This window comes from Odontesthes bonariensis, chromosome 16, assembly GCF_027942865.1.
Source record: "Odontesthes bonariensis isolate fOdoBon6 chromosome 16, fOdoBon6.hap1, whole genome shotgun sequence".
In the NCBI taxonomy this organism is placed as follows: Eukaryota; Metazoa; Chordata; class Actinopteri; order Atheriniformes; family Atherinopsidae; genus Odontesthes; species Odontesthes bonariensis.
Window position 1 is genome coordinate 21,595,158 of NC_134521.1, and position 19,922 is coordinate 21,615,079.

General features: G+C 41.3%; 1 protein-coding gene across 5 annotated transcripts in view; it reads right to left on the bottom strand.

Moving 5' to 3' along the window:
* igsf9bb (immunoglobulin superfamily, member 9Bb) overlaps positions 1–19,922 on the bottom strand; it is a 129,110-nt gene that overhangs the window by 78,665 nt on the left and 30,523 nt on the right. For all 5 annotated transcript variants that reach the window (XM_075486582.1, XM_075486580.1, XM_075486581.1 and 2 more), the window contains exon 2: positions 14,798–14,989. In XM_075486582.1, the coding sequence (XP_075342697.1) occupies positions 14,798–14,989 (192 nt within the window). The remainder of the gene's footprint in view (positions 1–14,797; positions 14,990–19,922) is intronic.

The window sequence follows — 19,922 nt, forward strand, 5'->3', positions numbered from 1 at the left end:
GTCAGATCTATACTCCATAGGGTGCTAGAGAGCGTACCACTGTGAGTGTGCTGTTGGGGTGGGGGGTGGGGGGGTGGTGCCCATTTTCCTTTTCCTTTTTTTTTTTTTTTTTTTTTTTTAAATATAATTTTTATGCACATTTGTTTTGGTTTTTCTTGTACCTTATTGAAGTGCAAGGTTACACTATCACTATTATTATTTTATTATTATTATTTTTTTTTTGATTTAGTTGTTACAGTCAATTTTTGTACTGTCTCTATTGTCATTAATGAGTCATGTTTCTTGGTTGTAACTTGTATTCTTGTTAAATAAAAATTTGATCACAAAAAAAACAAGGGCAACTCTTCCAGAGATACTTCATGCCTCATTTTTGCAACATACTGTATATGGGTGGCATAAAGCAGATAATGGTACAGCTTCAGACTTACTCCAATTAATTGTGCAGCCTGAGAGTTCAGAATATGACCGCCTGGGGACTCTGTATCATTCCGAACAAGGATCCTTGATCCGTCAAAGCTCAGAGGTGCCGCTAACGAGATCTTGGGAGACACAGCAGCCCAGTAAAATAGCTGGCCCGCTTGAATCACCTCAGAAGAAGAAAAAAAAAGATCAGATGTGCTATTAGCTAAGGCTTTGGCTCCCCGGAGGCCAACACGAAATACTGCTCAGAAAAGAGATTAGATGTTTTAACCAAGCAATGGATTGTTTCAACCATATATCATATATTAGTTTATTATGTTTGAATCAAAGTTTTACTTATTATTGCTGCTAGCTTCCACAAATGCTGAATTTAATTATCTGTATTTAAAGTAGCAGGTTAGTATTTTTTTTTTATAGAAGTCTCTTCAAATGTCAGTGGCCTTTCCTCAGTGATGCAAAATTACAGATTGCGCTTCAAAGTCGAGCCCATGCATGACATCACTAGTCAGCTGGTTTTGAAATTTTGGTTTCCTTTGCAGCAAAAGTGCTCACATTGCTAAAATAATATTTTGAATCCTCCCAGTGAAACGCAGGGTTTTTTTGTCATGCAAATTTCATTGCTCGCAAACACAGAACATCAAGCCTGCAGTTTATGGGGATCCCCACTGCACAACACTTAGGCTCAGATGTCATACAGATGGCTAAAGTGTGGCTGATCCGAGCATATTCTAATGAAAACTATCCTTGTGCCAGCCCCTTATAATTGATGTGTAGATGATGTCATCAACGAGTAATCACACTCCTGCAGATTTCCTTTTTAAACTACAGCAAGAAAGAGAAAGCCCCCATAGAGTGTCAGAAAAAGGAGGAATAGTATGAAAAATGCTGGTTAAAAAATTTAATTTCAGACAGTTTTATGTAATAAGAATAAGGGCCTGCAACACATTTACAAAAAGACAAACAAAAAAAAGATGGAACAGGGCAATTTAGGGCTATGAATGAGGCTAAAAAATTAATAATATTGATGTTATTTCAAACAGATGATTGTATTGATGATTTTGTAAACAAAGGTGTGGGAAAAATCATTGAACTGTTAGATTGCAATGTTCCTGAAAGAAAGATGGGAAGAGATTTGAAATTTTTTCTCCTCGACAGTGCAGAATGTTGTGAAACAATCCAACGAATCTGAGAGAATTTCCATGCGTAAGGAGCAGCGGTGCAAGTATAAGCTGAACACTCGTGGTTTTCGATCCCTCAGACAGAACTGAATCAAGAACTGTCACACAGGCTGATATAACCACGTGGGCAAGTGATGATTGTGGGAAATATTTGTCAAGCACCAAAATTCAGAGTTATATTCACAAGTACCACTTCAAACTGAGCATAAATGCAAGCCTTATGTTAAGCTTGTCCACTAGATTTCTCTGGACTCTGGGGGTATCTGGGATGGACCATCACACAGTGGGAACATGTGTACAGTTAAGACAAATCGGTATTCTAGATCTCTGAGAAGAACTGGATGCAGTGTGCTTCAAACCAAAGATGAAAAGGGCCATCCAGACTTTTATCAGGAACAGGACCAAAAGCAGTTCTTCACAGAGCTCATTCACACTTTTGTGATCCAGCATTAAAGCGAATCTGCTTAGATTACAAAGGCGTGACTGAATAAGAACAGGGTACAGGTACTGAACAGCCTGCCTGCAGTCCTGACCTGTCATCACTTGTTATCCACAATGCCAGAACGTCTTAAGAGTCGTGGCAAAAGTTGCAACATCACCGAGTGGTAAAAAAACTTTTTTAGAATGTGTTGCAGACCTGAAATACAGAAAATATAAACGTTATCTACGTATGTATAAACAAATTAAATTAAGACTAAATGTCTTTGGTTACAAAAAATAATTAAATCAGTAAATGTGACAATCAAAGCAATTTTTTTCATTTTCCATACGTCCCTTTTTTCTATTTTTTATTATTAATTAATTAATTTGAAGTTGCAAAGCGTTCACAGAAATTTATTTGGTCTCTGGACAAAACTTGCCAATAATGTCTTTCTCTGACATTTCCTGTGCGGCAGGAAATGTGTGTCTGAGGAATCATATTTACACTTAGCAGATGTTTTTACCCATGACATGTACAAGTGGGACAAATGTGGGGTTCGGTACCTTGGCCAAGGCAAAGTCAGGCACTGTACCAACGACGATTGGTGGGTGGACACCGTTTCTCCAAAGCTGTAGCCGCCCAGATTTGCCATTAAATCTTTTGCTTACAAATAGTATAAAATTTTTGCAAATTACTCAATTCAACATACATTCAACCAGGAAACACTAAACTGTGACACAGCTGTTGGTTGGCCACAGATATTCAGCTGGGGAGACGCTCCACTTTGTTGTGATTGATTATTTGAATATGTCGTCAGTAAACTGCTGCAGAAGGGTTTCCAAAATGTTACGTGGCAGGTGAAGAGGTCTGCTGTTGAAATTATTCTTTAACAGGTTTAAAATGGTTTCAGCAGAATTCTTCACTCCTAAAAAGATGGATTGTAAACCTCCAGAAAATAATCTCAGAGCTGAAAATGACTCCATCACAATGTTGGACGTGCCCAACTGACAGCCCCAGCTTTCATATTATAAAAATGAATCGGAGGACAAGCATTAAAAAGCTGGGACCATGAAATTTTAGCATTACCTTTGCATTCAAGTTACTCTATGACAAACCCTAGGGTTAGGGTTAGGGTAACCCTATGCCCTCCAAACCTAATTAGGGTTAGTTAGTCCCTTTTTATTATGATGGTGGCGATTGGAGCCTTGGCAAAACTCTGGAAGTATTTGGAGTTTGCGCTACTGCTGCTACTACACCGAGGTGACGTGTCTCTGAGGGGCTTCGGTGGCATTTAAAACAACACTATGCTCTCTGTGGCTTTGTTATGTATACTTCATTAACTGCGTTCAGTAGCAATTATGTTATTATTACACACAAAATCCCAGTTCAGGAAAACTTGAAAGCCTTCTCTTTCAGTAATGATTTCAGCAGCGTGTATCCCCACAACAGTTATTAATCCTTTCAAAGAGCATCCAGTTATTTCCTCAAGCAGGGTACATTTACCCAGCCAGACATGACGAGATATGCATGAGCTCCTAATGTGTGACTGAAGTCAGAGAATCTTTAGACCGATTGGAGAACAGCGATTTACTGATAGATTATGCACACAATAATCATCACCAGACAACCCGGGTGGTGAATCAAATTATGCTACGACAGGATAGCATCATTATGAGATTATTTTACACACAAACGCGGATAGTTGAAATAAATCAGGTTTTTCTGTCCTTCCTTCTTGTGCAAACCCTTTTCTTGGTCCTGAAAACAAATAGTCTTGAAAAAGTCCCACTTGGGGGAAGATATTTAAAAACTCAGGTTACAGAGTTGTCATGTTCTTTTTGGCTTGCAGCACTAGATTGGGTGCTATCTCCTTGGTCAATCTATGTGTCTTTCTCCCAGCTGTTGACATGGCAACAGAAGAAGGCAGCAAGACAGCGTCAGTACTAACCTTGTCAACAGGAATTTTTACATGTCTGCACATAAATGTACGGTTAGTCTCCTACTATCCTGAAGACAGGAGACTTCGGATTATACTCCAGAGTTCCCTGCAGCGTATACCAACACAGTACTGCCGCTAGCATCACCACTTTTCAACGAGACCCTATCAGACCTCAAGTTGTGGAACAACCTGCTGCAGAACAAGTCTTCTCTGTTGTCTTTGAGTGAGCTGCTTGACCGGCCCCCCCGACAGGAAGACAATAAGATCACCTCTCAGTACCATGAGAAATGTTGCTACACACAGAACTATTTAGCCAGCAAAAAGGTTGTGAATGACAGCAAATACCTTTAGATTGTCAAGTCAAGGGGACTGAACTATACTGAGGCAAAGTACTATAGCTTGTGTTGTTCTGGTTGTGCTTTATGTTTCTGAATTGGCAGAGTTTTTTGTAAACGGAGTTATAGGGACGTGATTAGTGAAAGGGACCGTATAGGTGAGGCAGGAAAAGCAGCCATACAGTGGATTGCTGTTCACTGATCTTGTCGTGATCAATCTATTTCCACTTTCTACCTCTTCCATCTGCTTCCTGCAGCCACAACTCGGCACTCTGTCAGAGCTCCACTCATCACGATTGACATTAAGTGAGAAGACTTGCCTTGGCTCAACATATTTGACTGAGGTTACTTCCAGTGTTGCAGTTGACTTGTTACCACTGCTATGGAAACAAGCCAGGATGTACTGCAGCCTGCTGACGTTGTAATATTTGATGACGAATCAACAATTTGAATCAAATATTTGTCAGGGTTCTGGCAAAGTCTGATCCTCTACATTGATCAACACCAACCTAAAATCTGTCTAGTAATCCAACAAGACCAGTAGCAACATCGATGCACTTCTTTATTTATACCCTTGATATAGCTTTGGGGAATGTAGCAGAAGGAAAATAAGTGTTATTTTTAAAGAAAATGAACAGCAGAACAGTTTTCTTAATGATAATTTTCTGATCATTCTTTCAACTCCAACTCATACTTTTTTTTTTTTTAATGCCTTTAATGGATAGGACAGTTGTATTGGAGAGAGAGACAGGAAGCAGGGGGCAGAGAGAGGGGGAAGACATGCAGCACAGGGCCGTCCGGTGCGGGACTCAAACCGGGGCCAGCTGCAGCGAGGACTGTAGCCTCTGTACATGGGGTGGCTGCTTAACCCACTACGCCACCAACCGCCCCAACTCCAACTCATACTTCAGATTTCACTGAGGAGTGACACTATTTCAGATTTAAATCTCAGTCTCAAACATTCTGAAGAACTTCAACAAAGTAGCAAAGAAGAACTTCACAAAATGACTGCTGAGGCTTGTCCTTCTGAAAAATGACAGATTTTGCGAGTCAGCTTGGAGCTCCTCCACAATGTAAAAGCCCATTCAACAATGTAGTCTGGAGCCGCTTTAGGACTGCTTTGTTTCTTTTGTTTTCTCCGGTTTCCTCCATTTTCAGATTCCTCATCGCTTTAATGCTGCCTGGCTATCAATGCATGTCCTTCCTCTGTGTTCAACTGGTATCCCCCTCTTCCGCTGTCAAGAAAAAATTTAAACAAAGCTTTTTTTCAACCAAACGCAGACGAACATAAAGGAAATAGAACCCGTGCGGTTGGCTCAACTCATTAATCCCTCGATATCGCCACAGTTTAAAGAAGGCACAATGTTAGCCTCTATGTATCTCAGCAGCTTTGACTGTGACCTGTGACTTTTCTCCATGATGTAACATTAATATAATGTTCAACAAGAGGCAGAGTGGGAGGTTGGCGTCAGCCTACATCCGCCTATATCTCAGTGCTGTAAAAAGAAAGATACAATAAGTCTCATTCTTACTGTGAACCAAGGAGAGAAGCCCTCAAAACCAGTTGGTTGTCAGTGATACTCAACAACTGCAGTCTTTACGACATTGCACTTTTAAATATATGATAAAATCCCCAAATACATATGTATCATGGAACAGTATTTCCTACTGAGAGGTATCTCTGATTATATTCAGTTACAGAAACATACACAGACAAACTTTGACCCCCCAACAGAAATGTACTGTTTCTACAGGGAAGATGAGTAGATTGGCTTGTACGGAAAGATTTAAAAGAAATATTTAAGAAAAGTTAGCTGGTTTTTCTTCCCTTTCACGAAAATGTTTTCGTGAAAGCATAATTCATGGCAGAGCTGTTGTATTGGGTTGAACTAGAACGCACAGGTGCTCTTAATAAAGTGGTTTGAGAGAGTATACTGTGTAGCCACCGTTAAGATCGCCTGTTGTCTGGGTCATGCACTTAAACAAAAGTGTGAGTGGTCAGCAAGCAATTGCTCCTTATAGAGAACTCTGACAGCGTGAGTGAATGTTTTGTAATGATAAAAAACAGAACTGGAAGGGTCATTCCTGGGACCAGTTTACAGGGTGGCATCTGAAGGGAGATGGTGCTTAGGATATTGTTTGGTGATCCCATAATTAGAGATACCCGTGGAACAATAATAAACCAAGCCTATAAATCGGAGGAGATATCCTACCGCAGATATATCTGCGCTGGTGTTTCCCGATCTATGAAAACAAGCCCAAACTGAGCAAACTGTTTGAAAAGTCATTTATGATCAGTGGACCTGGCAACGGTGGAGGCGATGGCCTGTGCGGTAAAGCTGCAGCATCTGTCCCCATGAGTTGTGGAAACTCAGGCAGGTTGTTATACTCTGATTCATTTTGAGAACTTACCAGCCTCGTGGTCTGTTTATTTCTGCCCGTACTGCGTGGCAAGGACTGCTCTGGAACTTTGACAAGTTTGAACTGTTAAATCTGCGACTCATCTATCATTCTCTTTCCCTTTACCTCTCACTCTTCTGGTGTTTCATGAGTGTTCTCAGCTCTTCTCCCCTCTGTCTAGCTCTGCTCATTGAAAGGATGCAAAATGCAAACTAAATCAGATGAAGTCTCTAAAACATACAGCGGTTTGGGCATCGAACAAGGAAGCTGACTGGTGACCTCTCTTTGGAGGTTTTTTGGGCATGTCAAACTTAGAGGAGACCCCAAGGCAGACCCAGAGGTTTCCCTCATAGGACCAGCCTTAAGAATTTGTTTTATTTATAATCAATACTGCTCTACTTGTTGTTCTGCTGCTGTTTGCTCAACCTTGTGCACTATGAGTATTCAGCAATTTCATAATCACTGAACTATTACTTCATTTTGTACACAGTTTTACCAAGGAAAAAAGGATTTTAGGCTATCCTCAGCCTCACAGTGTAATTACCACTCTATACCAACAACTATGAGCACTGTGACAGTGTGAGGTGGTACTGCTCAAAAAAAACAATCAGAGAAACCAAAACTTAGAGTACTTGCACTTTTCACAAATACTGACCAACTATTTCTTAAACCTTTGGGTGTATTACCTTTTTTTAATTCACCTCTTTTCTTTTTGAGGTTTGGAGCTTTTCAAAAAACATTCAGGGCTGTTCTGGACTATCGGCAGTTATGTGAGTAATGTGTATAATGGAGCAATAACATTTTTTTGGTCATTTTATAACTGTGAAAATAATAGCCCAGGGTGAACTTTGGCTACAGTATAATGTTATCTTCTCTGTACAGTCCTGGAGTTTCTAAAACACTCCATTCACATTCATCAGTTTGAAGAGACATTGGTCCACAAGTGTCAGAAAGAAGAAAAATCAGACAAATTGAAAAATTGTTCCATTTCAGCTACACTTACTCAATCCTAAAACTATGACTACTTCTTCAATTTGTGTGTCCCATAGAAAAAAGACCGTAAAATTAAATAGTTTCCCTTTGTCTGCACAGTCCCACAGCTTGCCAAACCTCAGAGAAACCGACACATCAGTCTGCTTCAGGTCGGCCTGTGCAGAAGAAATATAGCCAGCTTAACGAATGTCAGTCCTGCAATAGTTGAAAGTCTGCAGCAATGTGAAACATCGCAGATCAATCCCAGCCAAGTCAGCCACATGTGACTACAGCTCATTCCTCTCAGACCAAGCGGAAAGAAACCACCACATCTCTGCTCAGGCAGGAGTCCTGACAACCTTGCCTACTTGGCCCACCTGAGCCTCCGTCCCTGCAGCAAGAGGAAGGGGTTGGTTCGGTCCCGTTTCCAGACTTTTTGCACGAAAGAACAGCACAAGATGTTACCATCCAAAAGGCTTTTTAATGATGTATATTTTCTACTGCTGTTTTTATTTTTCTAAATAAGTCTAATCAAGGTTTCCACACTCGTTTTGGGAGTAGCTATGTACTATTTCAAAGCATGTGACTATACAAAGAATGTGCATTTCTTCCAGTTTCCTTTTTCACCGTATCTGCTTTTTCTCTTAGGAGGCAGGAGGGATGAAAAGTGCAAAGGAAACCTTTTATTTTATCCAATGCAGACGGGGTAAATCAATCAGCTGGCTTTCAAAGAGATCTGTACATTAGCATCGACCATGTTAATAGCAACATGTTTCTCATAAGAGAGTTAACCTGTTTGTGAACAGATTTGAACGTTTAAAACCTGCAATACAGCCTGAAAACTAAATCTTGAGTTCGACAAAATCTCGACTTTATGCTGTTTATGTGACCAGTAGAGCAAAACTCCCCTATATGATGGGCCAAAGGACAACAATTAGCAAAACATAGCTGTAAAACCAACACACTGTTGCGAGACGTTGTATAGTTTGTAACCATTTGGTCACAGCTAATCCAAAGAAGTATCAAAGACACAGACCAGGTATTCATTCAGAAGCAGCTTTAATTCTAACCTAGTATCTACAAAATTAGCAAACGCAAATGCAAGTACCTCTTTCCATCCACTACAGTTACAGTATTTAACCATGAGTTATTCTGTAGAGATAAACAGCTGGTGGCACAAATACTCCAGCAAATTACCATTAAACCCTTGCAGAAGAAGAGGGTGCATCGAGCTGATATAATTAGGCTCTTTTCACACGAGAGACGCAGAATTAATGGATTCATCAACCTGTCAAAGCCATGGCATTCAGTCATTCCGTCATTCACACACTGGTCACTTCTCTGTTAATGTTCCACATGGTTTCATTCAGACTTGCCTGTGAAAGTGACAAAAAGAGTCACGGTCCGTGTGTGATATTCGTCATTCATGCGAATGAGACAGTACATAAAGTGAGGTGTAAAATAAGGGTCTTCAAAGAGTCCCTGTTTACTCAAAACAATGTCCTTTCACCATAAAAATTCATACCATCGTGTCAAACATGCAGAGGTTGTGTAAAACGTAGCAGCAGTGGACACGTGCAAATCTCACTTTTTATTCAGTCAGTATTTTACTCACAAGAGTTTGACTGCACTGTAGTCACAGTGTGGCTGTTAGAAAAAGAATCAGTTTTGCCATAAGAATTTACATCAAGCCAACAAAAAAATTATTAAATTAATTAATTTAATTAATTAATTTAAAATTAATTTTTTAAAAGGCCAGGATTGGACCAGGCGAAAATACAGTTGGACGGTCAGACTGAGCAGATGCTTCAGGTGCAGCTCAGACGCTTTTCTTTTGTTCACTTCAGAACCATTCACACTTTGGATCCTGTGACAAAAGCTCTCCCCTTCAGGCAGGTAGACAATTCAGAGGTGATAATGACTCGTCGATATGCACATTGGTCAGAGGGTTCAGTGACACGTGACTGTAACGACCCTCTCGACTACAAGTATCATCTTCCTACTCTAAGATGATACTCACCACCACCATCTAGTTTTGAACTGATGAAGCCTTTTGGATGAAAGGTGAAATGTCCAGTTGCCCTTTTTCCAAGCTCTTGGAAAAAAAACAAACAAACAACATCTTGTTGTTGCGTTTAAGTTTCATAAGTGTTAAAATTGGATTTGTTCTTAGACATTATAAGTGCATATTAAATAGTCTCTGTACTTTTCCACGATGCACACAATATATGACCTTAAATGATCCAGGCATAGGGCAAAACAATTAGCCTGGGAAAGCAGGTGCAAGATTCACACACATATTGTTTGGCTTATCCAGAGAATATGACAAAGCATGTTGAACCTACACATGTCCAATCATACTTGGTTGAATGTGAGTCCAACCTATGTGAAATAATAAGTCATATAAATACAAAATATACCCAGAAATCAAGGCTTGGTCTGACGGATTTCCTTCGAGAGGTCTGTCGTGCCGGGTCCAGCTCTGATATACTTAATTTGTTTCCACCAATAAATATTTTATTTAACTTGAGATTACTCCGGCTTTTTATTGAGCTTCCAATGAAAGAAACGAGCTAACACCATATTGGACAGTTTGAACAGCTGTGTTATTTACTCTATGTCACGACTGGTCCGACTGTTCGGAACAGCAGATCACGTCCGCTTTTGTGGATGCAGCCGTTCAGACGTGAGCTGTGTTAAAACTGATACATATATATTACTGCGTACAACTTAGTCATATAGCCATCTCAATCTGTCACGGAAAAGCACCAGGGGGTAATTAACACACGGCAGGGATATGCTCAGTTGCTACCATATTGAAAAGCGATGCATGTGTGAAAGAGGCTTTATAAAATACAGTGGACGTATTTAACTTCTGTTAGCCTCGTGGATTAATAAGAGAGGCTTGCCATTCTTAATTGCTCCACAGAAATCTAATGTCTTTGCCCATTTTTGTCTCTCCAATGCAAGGGGAGCTCTATTTAAAATAAACTTCCCTGTTTAAAGCCGGAAAAAGAAAATTTATAGCAGACATATGTAAGCACGACAGCAGTCATATTTTATCCTGCCGCAGAGTAAGGAACTGTTCCAGTGACCAACAGACTGACTGAGAAAAAAAGAGTATCTTCTGCACTGCTGGACAATTTTTTATTTCAATCTTGACAAAAATGTAACACATTATAGACCAAGAGGTTAGTCCAGCTAAAACAAAAACGCATTTGTGGCTTAATGAATCTATTAAACTATGGGCAGAGTAATTTAACACAGAGTAACTACTAAGTCAAGTGCCCAAAATCTAAAGAATCAATCAAGTTTTACCATCATACCATGTTATCGTTTTGAGGATCACAGGGGGAAAATAGACTCGACTTCATGAAATGGGCAAAAAGCCTGGGAAACCCAGGATAAATCATGGCCATCATCTCTACATGTCATCCAAAATGTCTGTAGCTGCTGACTCCCCCTCACATGGAGGAAACACATGTTAATTTATTAAGACATGAATAAATGCATAAAAAAGGTCTCTGGATCAAAATCCATACCAGAAAGTGAAGTATTTCTAAAATCTAATGATCAGAGGAAAGGAAAGCTAAAGCAGGCAGCAGGGGAAATCCCCCTCATCTCCACAGCAACTTTCACCTTGAGCTCAGCACATAAATAATCAGAGACTGAAAAAAGCTGCTGCCTCTAAAGGAAATGTCATCTCTTTAAAGCTGTCGAAATTAGTTTGTCGCCAAGTCAATTTATCACAGTCTACCCTAGTAAGCCCACTGCCAATCAGACAACACTGTCAAGAAAGTGCTGGTTTAACGTCGCTGTGAAAATCTTTCCACCAAGTAAGGCCAGAAGGAAAAAAACAAAACATCCTTCTACAAACTGGAATGCACCGACTCAGACTGATCCACTGGTAGAAGCGTATTATCCCTGCTGGGCAAAGGCCAAAACTAACATCACGGATATAAGACTGCAGATGCCAAATCAGCTTGAGCACATAGTCGCATGCAATATTAAAACCATAATCAACTGCAGCGATTTTAAGTGAGGAACAGTGAAATTGAAAAATATGATTTATTTTCCTCTTGTGTTCTTTATCCAAAGCATACATTCAAACACCTAAAGTTACTTTGCTTCTAAAATGTTTAAGTGGGTGTATGAGCACTTTGGGTTCCCACATCATCACGTGACACGGTCACAAAATGTTCTCTCACACATGAGAGAAATGAATAAGAGGAGCAATGCGCTGTAAGGGAGAAATAAATTGAAGTACTTTTATCTGCAGCCGTTAAGCTCAAGCTGTTATCACAGCATTATGGACTGGATCTCTACTCAAGTCTCACAGAAACAAAAGCCTGTAATCTCGTGGGAGGGGAGTAGTTGCAGGAAGACAACAGGTCCACAAGTGAGTTAGAACTGCTCTTAAAAAGGGTGAAGTCACGTTGATGAGTTGGCTGACAAAATGTAGCTTTTTAAAAACCAAACAGTGGTTCGGGTTTGTGCTTTTTGCCACGCTCTGTAAAGCTTTCACAGACTTCTCTTGGTGCACGCACTGAACTTGTGGCCATTTTTTTTTGTGCACGTACCCTGCAGCCTGCAGGCAAACATGTTTGCAGTGAATATTTTGCTCGGGGTGACGTGTCATGTCTAAACATAACAAGGTATCCTGCTGTGGACCGCCTGGAGGCCATTTTCTGTAGCGCTAAATTCATTTTTTTCTTTGAGGTCTGACCAGCTGATTAGGATTTTTTACAACACATTTTATAGTATATAAAAATGCACCAGGTAACTTGTGTGGATCATTTTAATGGAACAAATGTCATCAAACTGACCCTCATCAAGCAACTGGATCATAGGTCCTTAAAATCTTCCCTTTTTCACATCTCAATATAAAAAAATATGTGTATATTTATGATACTTGTAACATCTATTGATGTTTTGGACCCAGATGACATTGATAATGATATTGTTCCATCTGTTTGCTTCTCTCCTGCTCTGTACTCTGTCCTATAACATGTATTAATTCAGCCAATATCCCAATGAAGCCGCTCTTATTTAACTTGTTTTTCTGTTTCTTTTGAAGGCAAAAGGCAGCCCATTAAAACAATATGGTAACCTGCATTATTTATGGTACTTCCAAGCTGCTCCCCCTGACAAAATCTTGATTTCATAACCTTGGCATCATCTGGCAAAATCACCATGCCTATTAGTTAAGGAAAAACAGCTTCTGTGTTATTTTGGCTTTGATTATATGTATAATGATCAATTAGAGAGAAAGTTACAGGTGATATTGGTGCTGTTTTCTCCCACGTGGTGCAAAGCCTCTGAACACATAAGAAGGACGACAATGCACATTCGTAGCTTCTGCTGCTTGTCTGTGCAACACACTGAGCAGAATATAAGCAGAAAGAGGTGCTCATGTGTGGCAGTACAGCCCAAAGCCTGTAGATCTGTCACTGGCCATCTTCTTTGGTAGAAAAGTTGCTGAGAATAACTGTAAAAGGAGCTAAATCCAGTGAGAGTCTCCAAGTTGTCAGCAATGTCTGACCTGTTTGCATTAGAGGTGGGCAATAATCCAAAACATTTTCAATAATCATTAAATCATATGAAGTCAAATTGTTTATGCGACAATCATCTGGATATGTGACTATCTTGTTTTAACTGTCACCTGGTAATATCATATCTTTACTTGAAATGCACATCACCGGTTTGTATTAATATTTTACTTGGCCAGTAAAAGAATAATCAGATTTTTAACTTACTCTGCCAGTCTGTGGTCATAGCAGGTCAAGCTGAAAACCAGCCGATTCAAGTCAACAGCCGATCGATCGGTGATCTCACTAATGGTCATCCTCATGTATCTGCTGCTATTACATACATTCTTGCCTTCTCTATAATTTCTAGGGACGTTAAAACCATCAAATAAAAAATAATGCTTGCAGTTTCTCTCCGTTTGAGGGTATAATCATTAAAAATAAACAGCCATGACTTCACACTTTCGAAACAACGTGACCATAAAATGACATGGGCACTCAGCTGAAACCAGAAGTAGTGAAACGTAAATGGAATAGAAAACAATCCGTTTCTGGAAGCATCATTGTGATAATGCAGTTCACATATAATAATGATGATGATTTAAGACTGTTAGTCGCAAATATTTGTGCTTTTTGATTTACACATACTCGTCACATTTTAGCCAATCAATACTGTATATGTAAAAGATAGATCATATATTATCTATATTTTACACCTAAATATAAGTTAAAAAAAATAAAGGAAATTCTTTTGATACATCCATCGCTTTCACCCTGCTGCAGTGATGCATATTTGAACTCCAGGGTGTACCATTGTATCACTGATGTGCGTGGGTAATAAAATAAAGGCACTTTTGACCTCAACCCCCCTGTCTCTGTGACCAGAGATTCAAACACACACAACATTTCACACAATTAAATCCAACATTGCAACTGGCTGGTATTTTCCTTTCAGACAGAACATGTTGTGGAGAAAATAGGGCCGAGTACACTGTCGGTCAGCAGTCCATTGGGGAGTTTATTGAACAAACTGTCACAGCAAATATGCATACAGAATGTACAAAATGTCCACCGTCTTCATACTGTGAACCAACTTTATACTGGTTTAATCATAACATGCATGCGTCATCCGGTCTCAATCTCTTTCTGCGACGCCGAGCATCTGCCCTAAATGTAAACAGCCCATACTACCTTTTACCCATATTCATATGAGCCGAGCACAAGATGTAACTAGGCCAGATGTCATGAGGATGTCATGACATCCTTCTCCCACAAACACAACTGGGTTCATTGCACTGTTTGGAGAGTAATGAAATAAAGCAAAACAGGCCATCTAAAAAACTTTTGGATTTTCCACAACAAGCTTCCTGACTGTTCCTTAAAGCTCACGTGAATTTCTGCTTGGATGGAAATTAGACTGTTTTTCTTGCTAGATGGCTCATTTCTGTTGCCTGTGTGGATGAGCGTGTAGTTAGTTAGCTATAGGACTTCCACAGAGAAGCATTGCACATATCTACCACAAACTGTCCCTGTCAGCCTCCAGAAATATAGGGTTTTAGAGCACATTGGTGCAAATATAAACATGACTGTATTTGGGATCTTACCAGCATATTCTGGGTCCACATGAGGAGGGTAAAAGCGAAAGTTGATGAAGAAAGGCATCGACATTCCATACTTGAACCACTCCACCACATAGGGCTGTCCATTCAGAGGGTGAGACACGTCGCATCCCAGGATGACGCTCTCTCCTGCACGCGCCGTCACAAACTGGGGCTCCTCTCGCACTCCATGGGCACCTGTAGAAGCAATATGCACAGGTCAGAAATACAGTTTAATTGTAATGCTTAGTTTTCTTGGCTTTGGCTCATATAGTGAAAAATATGTTATAAAGTAACAAAAAGTTGCAATGGAAAACTACACAAACTATAAGCATTCAGTACAAGCTTTAGGCCCTCAAGGGAGTCGTCATTATAGCTGAAACCAACAAATTCTCCCAGATTTACTTAAACTCACATCATCTCAGTATATTTTTTGTGCCCATTGCTGCCTGGACACAAAACTTGTCATTTCAACCGACCATCCTGTTTTCCCTGTGGTTGTATTCTGATTGAAACCATATTTTCCCCGCTTGAACAATTCTTTCAGGACATTGGTCTGCTCACAGCTATTCTGTGTCCAAGAGTCTTATGTTTGCCACAGTTAGACCCCTGAGTGGTGCAAGTAAACGATTACTTCTCGTACAAATAAAATTACAGTTTTATTGCCTCTGTTCACTTTAATGTAAATATTTAAAGGTAATTACTTAAGCCTGGTAATAATTCAATGACTCACCCGAACCTTTCAAAGAATAACTGACATTTATACAAAATAAACAAAGGAGGATATATCTCAATTGGCAGATATGCCATGTCCGTAGCAGAGGATGGGTGTGAAACAAGATGATGTCATTAAGGAGCGTAAACTCAGTTTGTTAGTCAACTTTAATGGAGAATATGAATATCAGAGAATATCAGCATATTCCTAGTTATAACAACCATTATATTACACTCAATTAACAGATGCTTTTACCCCAAGAGATTTTAAAAAGGAAAGAAACCACTGGTGGGCAAAATGGGGTTCGGTATCTTGTTCTGATCACTCTACTTTCCAAACTACAAATAACTATGCTTTTACTCAATACAGGTAGAGGAGGAAAGTTTGGATTGCATTAATCATTCTGGGTGAAAAGCTCACAATCCCATGAGATAACACATGAGATCCCTATTCACCATCAGAAACTAACCTGGAAGGCGTGGTGTACACTGCTGTATCTGGGACTGAAAACTTCCAATCACTGACACAATGCTCTGATCTTCAGAGTGCAGATGCTTCTGATTACAACAATGGATCGCTCTCAACAGTGAAGTGATAAGGATCCTAAATTCTAAACAGCTGAGCATAGACCTGCTTCATCCAGAGTGTGTGACGTTTTGATGGGTGAACAGGGATTCCACGAGTCTGTAAATGGATTCAACAAAAAAAAAAAGGGGAAATCATATTAACAGTTTGCACATCCCTGTCAAACCAAACAACTGTTTAAAAGCACTAACTGGAGGCAGCTTTTAGCTCACCTCCAGCCTTCCACTGAGGTGGTGTTGATGCTTCAGACCCCAAACCCTTTTATTTTTAAGCTTCTCTAATCACTTAATTAGAAGATTTGCAGGTGTGAATTGACTTTAACAGAAATGCCACTGTTCAGATTAGATGGTCTAGATCATAAAGTCATAAAGCAAAAAATGAAGCCAATTCCACCCATGAAGTGAGCGGATGTGAAAACACAAACATGCTAAGTTCCATCACTCAGCCGGTGAAAAATCCAATACAGAACCAAGGACAGAAGGTGGAGAAACGCAAGATTAACAGCACTTGCAGACGCATGTCTGTGATTTATCTCAACAGAATCTTATTCGGCTTAATCACCTGAGAGAAAACAGGCAGACAAAAACATCCAAGACAAATCATGACATTTATGCACCTGATATTCAATAAAACCTTGACCTCCAACCTTTCCCTGAAAGAATCCAGTCTTCTCTCAGTAATGGAGGAATTCCAGTCACACTGCGCGTCTGTGGGTAACAGCTGAATGCTCAAATTGATTCCAGGCTAATTACAATATGCCTCAGCTTTATGAGCGGAAGCATGAGTGGTAGCATTTCACCAGTCGATACATCTGATTAGATGTACTTACTACTGGTTCCTCTCTGAGCTGTAAGGAAGCCAAGCAGTTTCTTCTGCACACAAGTGCCCGCCTGCCTCCCTTTTGCTCTCATTAATCAAACAGTGGAAATCAACACTTCCAAGACGTCATCTTTTACAGCTGCCAGACTAAAGCTAAATATTTAAAGCTATGAATTTGTTTAATTCACATTGAGATCCAGTTGGTGGTGGAAAGTCTGTTTTATCACATCACTGAATATAGGATCGATCTGTCAATCACTGGGAACACAGTGACCAGAGAGTTTAGAGTAGAGATGGCTTTGCAAGGTTTGTGTTACAGAGAAGGATATGTAGCCCTGATTTTTTTACTTTACTGGCCCAGTCTTGCCAGTCAGAGTTAAAGTGGTACCACAGTGGACAAAGCAGGAAAAGTCCACTGCTGGGGAACTCTACATTGGTGTCATCTCACAGCAAGACGGTTCGAACCTCAGCTGGGACGTGTGTGTGGAGTTTCCACATTCTCTCTGCACCTATGTGGGTTTTCTCTTTCCAAAAACATGATTATAACGTTTGTTGAAAATGTTAAACTGTTACTACGTGTGAGGTTGTTTGTCTCATTTGTCGATGGAGTGGCAACTAGTCCAGGGTGTACCTCTCATCTTTCCCAGTGACAGCTGGGATAGGAAGTGTGTGTAGGGAGATGGAAATTCATTGCAAACTTACAGAACATAGTCTCAAAGTGAATTCTAGTATAATACCAACAATGCGTTCATGGTGTCTGCAATGAGAAATGTTTCGATGTGTATCAATAAAAGTAAAAAAACGCACCAAGTCTGAGGAGCACAAACTTAGGAAAAAATCTTCCTCTCCATTGTCGTTTCAGCTTCACATTTCGCAAAGTTTGACTACAGCAGCTATTGATCCATCCATCCATCATCTTCCGCCTGTCCGGGGGTCGGGTCACGGGGGCAGCAGCTTGAGCAGAGAAACCCAGACGTCCCTGTCCCTGGCCACTTCCTCCAGCTCTTCTGGGGGGACCCGAGGCGTTCCCAGGCCAGCCGAGAAACATAGTCTCTCCAACGTGTCCTGGGTCTTCCCCGGGGCCTCTTCCCAGTGGGACGGGCCCGGAACACCTCACCAGGGAGGCGTCCAGGAGGCATCCTAACCAGATACCTGAGCCACCTCATCTGACTCCTCTCGATGCGGAGGAGCAGCGGTTCTACTCCGAGCCCCTCCCGGATGACCGAGCTTCTCACCCTATCTCTAAGGGAGAGCCCAGACACCCTGCGGAGGAAACTCATTTCGGCCGCTTGTATTCGCGATCTCGTTCTTTCGGTCACTACCCACAGCTCGTGACCATAGGTGAGGGTAGGAACATAGATTGACCGGTAAATCGAGAGCTTCGCCTTCTGGCTCAGCTCCTTCTTCACCACGACGGGCCGGTGCAGAGCCCGCATCACTGCAGACGCCGCACCAATCCACCTGTCAATCTCCTGCTCCATTCGTCCCTCACTCGTGAACAAGACCCCGAGATACTTGAACTCCTCCACTTGTAGAAGGATCTCATTCCCGACCCGACGAGGCTGGTTCCGGAGCCCAAGCCATGCGTCGAGGTGGGTCCGACTATATCTAGCCGGAACCGCTCAGCCTCGCGCACCAGCTCAGGCTCCTTCCCCAGCAGAGAGGAGACGTTTCACGTCCCAAGAGCCAGCTTCAGTAGCCGAGGATCAGACCGCCAAGGTCTCCGCCTTCGGCTGCCACCCAGCTCACACTGCACCCGACCCCCATGGCCCCTCCCACGGGTGGTGAGCCCGTCAGAAGGGGGACCCCTGTAATTTCTTCGGGCTATGCCCGACCGAGCCCCACGGGCACAGACCCGGCCACCAGGCGCTCGCCGGCGGGCCCCACCCCTGGGCCTGGCACCAGGGGGAGGCCCCGGTGATCCACGTCTGGGCGAAGGTACACGTTGTCCAAAGATACCATTCATCATAGGGGTTTTATGAGCTGTTCTTTGTCTGGTCCCTCATCTAGGATCTGTTTGCCATGGGTGACCCTACCAGGGACTTAAAGCCCCGGACAACATAGCTCCCAGACTCATTGGGGCACGCAAACCCCCCCACCACGGTAAGGTGACAGCTCATGGGGGAGGCAGCTATTGTAATAACTCAATATGACTCTGCAACTTCCCCATTCAGTGAGCAGGGATCCAAATCTCCAACAGCCAGTTCTGCAGCTCTGCAAAGTGCCCTCCAACTGTGCATGACTAACTCTATATTTGTAATGTAAATACCAAACAGCAACATAATACTGTCTAGGGATTCTAACTTTCAATCACTCACTGAGTGTGAGAGTCGTCGGCTTTCCACAGCAGCACCCATCTGTACTCACATCATCGTCAACGAGACACTTGCAAATCTGCCTCGATCCCACTGATCAGGGCAGAAGAACGTTAGAAGAGGTCGAACTGAATTATTGTCAACAACTGAAAACATTCAAAAACTTCTAAATGGAGTGTAATTAAAGCACCGTGATCATAACAACACATGACATCTGTTCAGAGCTGCAGTGGAGCTTCCCGACTACCAGTCAACCAGAAGTCTCAATCTATGTGATACTGTGATACTGTAACTGTTCTGAAATATATAACCTATTACACGTTAGTTTTTGTTGCTGTTGTTATGGTAACCAAAAGAGAGCTGGTTTAGCATTGTAGCAGATGGCACAGGGGAACCAGCAGCAAGTCAGCAGTATTTTTTAAACCAACTTCAGATTCTTTTTCAAGCTCATTTGACCATATAAAGCACTGTCTCTTCATAGTTCATTGAACAGTACATGATCAAAGGACTTCCTCTCAATAGGACCCCTGCTTCTTATTTAGCTCCTGGTCCTTGTGGTTAAACAGGGGGTAAAGGAAAGGACTTGCCAAAGTTCTTTTATCTTTTTGATTTCATATCGTGCTTCATCTGCTTAATGCTACAAGTTTCCCCTGAATGTGCCTCATTGCTAACAAAAAGATCTGTTTTGGTCCAATCC